Source organism: Atta colombica, unplaced genomic scaffold (genome assembly GCF_001594045.1).
Source record: "Atta colombica isolate Treedump-2 unplaced genomic scaffold, Acol1.0 scaffold125, whole genome shotgun sequence".
Classification (NCBI taxonomy): domain Eukaryota; kingdom Metazoa; phylum Arthropoda; class Insecta; order Hymenoptera; family Formicidae; genus Atta; species Atta colombica.
The window spans coordinates 2,052,236-2,060,287 of record NW_017259212.1 but is presented as its reverse complement, the minus strand read 5'-3'; the positions used below and the strand labels follow the sequence as shown (position 1 = coordinate 2,060,287).

General features: G+C 34.1%; 1 protein-coding gene across 1 annotated transcript in view; it reads right to left on the bottom strand.

Annotated features, from left to right (window-relative positions):
• Positions 1 to 264: 264 nt before the first annotated feature.
• Positions 265 to 8,052, bottom strand: part of LOC108694800 (nucleolysin TIAR-like) — a 165,334-nt gene continuing 157,546 nt past the window's right edge. The window contains 5 exon segments of the mRNA XM_018204468.1: positions 265 to 296; positions 299 to 353; positions 2,586 to 2,769; positions 4,147 to 4,388; positions 5,918 to 6,047. Of these exon segments, the coding sequence (XP_018059957.1) occupies positions 265 to 296; positions 299 to 353; positions 2,586 to 2,769; positions 4,147 to 4,388; positions 5,918 to 6,047 (643 nt within the window).

Below are 8,052 nucleotides of genomic sequence, written 5' to 3'. Positions count from 1 at the left end.
TTAAAAAAAACCGGAAACATTATGATGCTTACTGGTTTTTTATTTTTGCCAATCCATTTAGAGAGATTTTTGCGGATCATTAAATTAAAGCAGGATGAAAGGAATTAGTGAGCAAATCGGATTTACAATCAGATATTCGCTCATTGATTCAGTTCAGAGTTTATTTCAATTTTATTGTACTTCAACAAAGTCTACTAGTCTTGTTGATCAGAAAACTTATTCTTTTATTCCTAATAACTGTATTTTCTCTTAAAGTGGGATCTCTTAACCTCGAGCCGATTTACCCTCCATTTCCGTAAATTTATGAATGCGTTGTTTTCTATCGTGATATAATAATGTATGTGTTGAAAATACTAAAAAACAAGTTCATATTGTTTTATTTATCACTGAAGTTTATATTTAAGTTAATGTAATTTAAAAAATTAGGCTTATATAATAAGTAAAAATACATGAAATACTTAATAAGATGTGATTTTGTAATAATAATACTATTTTTATTTAATATAAAATTATTGTATAAGTGTCAAAAATTTTTTTTAATATATTTCATATACATATAAGTTTTTTCTATTTACTTAATAAATAATGAAAAGGAAAATATAAAGAAACAACAGAGTTAATTTGAAAATTTCAGACTAGAGTTTTTAGCGATCTTTTAAATTAAGATAGTCGTTCTCAATTCTGAGACTTCAAGTTGTCAAGTTCAGAAATTGTTCTTGAAGCAAAAAGAACGCGGGGCATTAAAAGCGGTGCTGAGTTGAAATGCATTCGCTGCGCTTGCCCGAAGCCATCCCTGATCTCTTTTCAAATATTCCAGACTTTTTTTTTGTAGTAGCGTCATTTTTAGCGATGGCGTGTGTGCCTGTGTGTGCAAGTGCGCACTTTCTTACGTGTGCATTTTGTGCAGAAAGCAAGATGGTTGAGGTGTACTTTTCTGGACAACAACTATGATAAGTATCATATTTCACTTCACTGCCATGAACCACAATTTTTTTGCAACATAACTAAATCTCGACAATCTTCTATAATCACGTGTCGAGCGGGAAAGCGAGTCTGTCTTGCTTTATCAATGTCTGGTGTACAAAAAATAAAAAATACGTTGCTAGTAAGAGTACAATTGCATGTCAATGGATTGAAAATTATGTTAGAAAGATAATTAATTGTATACAAAGAGGTACATAACATAATTACTTAATGTGATATCTTATATATAATATCTTATTAATTTCACAAATACCATTGTAACACCAAACATCGTTTTAAATCTTTCAACAAAAAAATTAAAGTAACTTTTATTTTTTCAGTTTCTAGTAATATCTCTCGAAATTCGGTACAAGATAATCGAAATAATGGTACATAAAATTTATCTATTATTTTTCGCCGTTAATTATGTGGATCTTTAGACATGCATACTATAAACATTCTCCACACAATTACCATAATACATTACGACTGCCATAAAGCACTTTCGTCAGTGAGAAAATTAACGCATTCTTCGCAACTAGCTAAAAAGTATATTTTATATAGTAGAGGTGGGTAACATATTATATTCTCGTTTGTAAGACGAATACTTACCATTTTATTGATATTATAATTTCAAATTATACGAATACAAATAACATACAAATAACAACATATGAATGTTATATTCTCTCTCTGTCTTTTACCCAACTCTGTTTATAAAAAAAGACATCATAAGTTTTAATGCATAAGCATATATAGTTCCGACAATAGTTCGTATTTCATTCACACAGCACTATTCCTCAATAATTATTAAGTGAACTCTCTTCCGATTTATTTATGACGGATGAATAATTTTGTGATCTAAATTAATAATGGAGAAATCGAAGTTTGATAACATAACACGTAGCTATGATATTGCAGACAATGTATTATTAATCTGACAGAGAAAATAATCTTGAGAAAATAATCTCTTTTACAATAATAAAATTTAAGAAAATACGCGCGTGCGCAAGTTTTCATTTACATATGTTATGTAATTATTGTAAATAATGCTGATATGAATTACTGAAATTAGCATATCGCGGTTGCTCCCGTAACTTCGCAATATCGTTAACTCAAGCCAAAATATTATACCGAATATATGTATGCAGTTAATTATATCATATGTGTTATTATAGTTATGTTTATTGTTCCATCTGTGCAAAATTGTACTATGTTCTATCTCTTTCGAATGATATATCAAGTACCAAGTTTAGAGGTTCCTAAGATTACCGACTCTACACACACACACACACCCACACACACACACACACACACACCCACACACGCGCGCGCGCGCGCGCGTGTGTGTGTAGAGATATATATACACACGTATACATACTATGCGTATTCTTCTGTCGACATATGCCTTCGATATCCTTTTGATATCGAATCGAGTTTCCACGTGCAACATTTACAAGCCAATACTGGCACTGACGAAATTGCTTTTGGATATAACAGGGGCAAGATGCAAAGGTATGTAAAAAGCAAAACACTCCGGTGTTAGCCAACGAACATCACACAAACAAATATGGCGCACACTTGCACGCGTATACAGATGGGATAGATAAAGTAATGGTTACCTGGAACTGTTGCATCGGGTAGGCCATCATTTGTGCCGGTGGCGGTGGTGGCGGGGGTGCGGCTTGCACCCCTGGGGGTGCCGTGACCGTCGTGGCGTGGTGTGGTGGTAACTGTGGTCCCCCAGGTAATCCCTGACCCCATCCTGCCGCTGTGCCAGCAGCATGAACAGCACCCATTCCCATTCTATGTTTGTATGTAAAAAATATATATATAATTGTCAAATCATATAATTTTATAAAGCAATAGAAGTGAAGGTGATATCATAGCCAGTGTAGAAATAATGAGACCTCTTAATATTTCTACTATTGGGTGGCGAATTCTAATGATTATTGGTGATGAAATTATTTGCTCGATAGCTCGCCGTTATGATGCCAGTACCCAATAGTTAACATTTATTATAACGCATTTTTACTTTTAAACATTTTTTAAATACATTTTAGTTACACATACTTCATTCTTCTTAAACTAGAGCTAATTATCACGTGAATATATGTATTGTTATTTAACATATTATTTATTATAATTGTATATACTTTGATTTATTGAGCAAAATTAAACAATAGCATGGCATTTTACTAATGTGGCCCTCTAAGCGTGCTGAACGCCTCGAGTGCTTTTCATATTGAAATAATTATTTCGTAAATCGATTGTAACTCTATTGTTAATTCATATAATTTATGTTACATGTATTATAATTTTTTAATACTGAATTAAGCCTATATGCGGGAGAAATTATGTGTACATTATATATTTGTTTACATTCTGTAATATATTTTACTTTTTTTTTAAATTTTGTAACCGAACACTTTTTTAAACAAAACCAATTTTTTAAAATCTATTTTTGGAAGCATCCTTGTTTCTTTTTGAGTCATTATGCAGTTACATTTTTATAAATAATATCTTAAATAATAAATATATTTCGTAACTTTGAGTCTAGAATCAATTGAATAATACTTTGACAAATGTAATTATTAAGTTTTAGGTTTAAATACTGATTATTACCAAGTTAGTGCATAAGTTATTGCAGTATGAAATGTAAATAGAGTGCTATAATACCACCTTCCTTTCTACATACAAATGAAGAGAATTCGCATTACTAATATTAATGTTCCTCAGGTTACATATTACATATACATTATTTGTATTATTTGTATTATTTGTATTGATACTTTTTGTAACAGTTAATTGATAAATATGTTTAAAAATTATCTAAATGTTATATGTATGTTATTGGCAATTAGATAAATTTATCAAAAATAGAGAGAAAATATAGATATATGAATTAAAATATTAAAATTAATATACAAAATTCAAGCTATTTAATATAGCTTTCTTAATATAGCTATATGAATAATTATTTCTTAATATAAATTTTTTAATATAAATTTTAAAGTTATATAGATTTCAAATTTCCGAATTGGTTTACAATCCATTGATACTGCAAAAAGATGGAGGGATCATATATTCATGTTACATTTAAATCTCTGATTATTGAAAATTTCATCGTCAAAAAACTTGGTTTTTGGGAAAAAGGAACTTTATCTCGTGTGAAAAGCTTACCCCATATATTGCGCCTGTTGATATCCGGCGAACTGTCCATAGGTATATCCCTGCATGCCTTGAAGAAAGCCACCAGCTTGCATTTGTGTCGCTGTCGTGGGATAAGATTGGGGCGGATACCAGTATCCTAGTTGTCCAGCACCGCCGACGCCACCGACGCCTCCGACACCCGCGACGCCCGCCGCCGCCGCGGCGGCAGCTGCCGCCGCCGCGTAGTATGGGTACGTCGCCGACGATAACGCCTGAAAGAGCACAAAGATCAATGAAATAGAAAAGAGCAAGAACATTGTCTGGATTTTATGCTTAACGATGTCGATAGGGTCAGGAATGGTAATTTCGTTCCGTCGAAGATTTGTGTGGTCGTTCACTTGAAATGGGCGACGCGAGAATTTCAACGCGATCATTTCATTGCCGTCACGTAAATTATTTTTTATTATTTCGCTGTTCCTCGCGTGAACTCATTCATTCTTTTACGGTGCACAATGTGAAATCAGATCAAATTATTCTATCAAATTATCATGGAATAATATTTTCTAATATTCATGGAATAATATTAAAATATACCGTTTGTTTTTTTATATATGCACAATTAATATTTATGAAACAAAAGAATATATTCCTTTTCCACTTATACTTAATCATTTATTTGCCGAATAATATCTAATAATATCTAAATAGTAACATTGAAATTTTTGTTCCAAAATTTTGTGTATTAAACAGGAGAAAAAAATATTAAGGAAAATAATATTATTATTACAATATTAGAGAGAGATACTTAAATTGCACTGATTTTTCGATAGTTTTGTTTCTAACAATAAGAAGTTTACGGAAATAATGTGCAGCTATTATGCTCTTCATTAAAGCAGTACGATGAACCGAGATATCACGCAAACTAGTTCGATTCCGTTGAATACGAGAACAGGGTATGGCAGGATACGTACTAACGTGATATCTCGGCTCCCCTGGGAGAAGCGCGTTATGGGAATAGAGATCAATTAGAGCGATGTCACGGGCCGAGTAGCAGTGGATGGATGCACGGAAGTACTACCGGGGAGTGCGAGAGGGTTTGGGAAGTACTTCGAGTACCATTCCCAGATCGGGCGTACCTACCCATCCTAACGGAGCTAATTGCTAAGAGACCCGGCCCGACACACTTCGAAGAGAGGCACCTGAATAGACCGGAATCTTGCCCGATTCCCTGTCCTCTCTCTGTTTCCGCCTTTACTCTTTCGCTGGACTTTCAGACCATATACAGATATACAGAGACACTTTAGCTGCGCAAAACTGAAAGGAACCGAACGTGATCGAATCTGATAACTATTTCCTTCTTTGAACGCTCTTGCTTCTTTGAGACGAATATTCATTATTCAGTTTCAGTGACACGTATAAGAACAGCAAGTTTGAGTTTTATATTTATGTAGAAGAATCTGTCGCTTTGCATTCATTGCTTTGACAGACGCAGACATTGGAGATTAGATTTGTGATATCAGTGTCAACATATATTATTCCCTTTCAATTCTAATTTTCTGCAATATAGTCACTTGTGATTCAGATTCACCGATGCATGTAAAGTTACTGTTTTTTCATATTGGAAAATTATCTCAAGGAAAATTGGCGACAATGTTTATTCATGAAATAAAATAGAAAAGTCTCTGGTTTGATACGAGCAACGATGTAAATGTTGGTGAAGAGCATTTTGGAGGGCGAAATTTCACGTTGAAACCGTCCTCCTGGTAGAGCGGATAAAAGGAAAAGATAGAGAAACGTTTACCTGTCCAGTTTGTTGAGCATTATTAGGATCTCCACTCTCCTTGCCCCAACTGCATTTCACCGTTTGGCCGTTGATGTCTGTGTTGTGTACTGCTACGATAGCGTGCGTAGCCGACTCCTTGGTAGAAAACCTGAAATCGAAAGAGAAGGAGATTCAAGTCTTTTGTTAGTACATGTCTTTCGATGTTGATGGTGCAGTGCAATGGTGTGTACAAAAAGAAAAATCCTCGGAGCACTACAGCACTCTTTCCACAAATTCACAACTGGATCTTATTGTAGCTTAACGAAATAGTCTCTATGATTGTGCAGTTTAATTTATGCGAGTTTACTATACGCACGAATGAGCACAGTAATTGTGAATCTCGACGAATCTAGATTATTCCAGATAGACATCCAATGTTAAATTCTACTGGTTGTGCGAATTCAGTTTCTAATTTAGAATAATATTATTTTGGATGAACAAGTATATATATTAATACATGATATTAATACATATATTAATACAAGTTTATGCTTCATACCATTTTTCTAATAATATTTAAAAAAATTAGAAATGTAAAAAAAAGAAAAATATTTTTATATTTGTCTCATAATAATTGTATCGTGTTTCTCACTTTAAGATCTGTACTTTTCATTATATAAACTTATATAAGTTTATATAAGTACAAGCATATTAATTTTACACAGCGCTCTTTAATTATTATTTAATGTATGAGGTTTATCTTCTCGATTATTTGATTACTTTGCACTGGAGGATTAAAGTTTTTGAGAATCTGATTAAAACACGAAAAATTTGGCGATAGGATAGCAGAGGGAATTATTGAATTTATCGAAGATTAGGTCACTTTTAAACGTTCACGTTCGAGATTGCACAATAGCAACTTTGTCCGTGAGTTTGTCCCTTCCCATCTATCGAGCTTCCATCCACGATCGTTGAGTAGGACGAACGATGGTCATCGTCAGCAACCCCCCCTCTCTAAGTCCGTACCTCGAGTGATAACCAGCGGCAGATAAGATTCTTTCTTTCACCCGAGAAGAAAAGACCTCCTTCCCTTATCCATCCTTCCCGTCTTGCTTTCTCGCTGTACCTCGCAGTAAGTCCATACGTCATCCCGAGATATTCGTTTCCGGGTTCCACGCTATGGAAGAACGGAGAGAGGAAGAGCAATTAGACGGAAGATATTTGAACGACGGACATTGTCCAGGGGTGGCAGAACTGTGGCAGACATACGAAACGATAGAGGCCATCGTATCGGATAAGGATAGACAAGGATATCGAGCGGACGCGAGGGAGGATAAAGGGTAGAAAGAAGAAGACATGTAAGGGTTTTTTGTGTCTTTCTCTTCCATTTCCTGCTTCCCTCTAGTTTTCTCTCTCCTCTCTCTCTCTCTCTCTCTCTCTCTCTCTCTTTCTCTCTCTCTCGCTCGTTCTAGAGCATACCTTCCATTCTTTTGGCGGTCTTTTCTGAGGTAGGTCACGAATCTTTCATCGTCGTTAAGGTAGAGCACTGAATTCGCTTTCGGCAGATATAAATGTTCAGCTGATTTCTTGAACTGTTATGTTTCATAGTTTATGGTTAGAAAATATCGATATGGATGATTTTTTATATAGCGAAATTTTCAATTTTTAATTGTGATAATTAATTTCAATTTCTATAGATTAAATTATTCATGTTCATAAAATGTGACTTTCGTTAAAAACTTTAATAATTCTTTATGAATGTTTTGAAAACATAAATAAAGTTGATTTTATTGATTTGGGAAGTTGAACTGAAATATATGATCTGTGCGAATGTAATGGGTAGATTAATGAAATGGCCACGATTCGAGCTTGATGAGTCCGACATGCTGCCATTGATCCGACATGTCCTCGCGTTTCGTGCCATAAATCACAAGCGGGGTATTGATGCATTCATGCGATTTTCTAATATTTTGTAAAATCTCATTTGATGACTCGTATTACGGTGATACCAATCATTGCTCATGATTTTGAGTATAAAATTTTCTCAAGTCTCGCTATAACCATTGTGTTACGCGCTCCAAATCCAATCACTTTATGTAAATGTATTCTCTGAACACACACGATGATTTTACCTGATTAGCTTTAGGTCAGATTGTTCGATTTTGTAATAAATT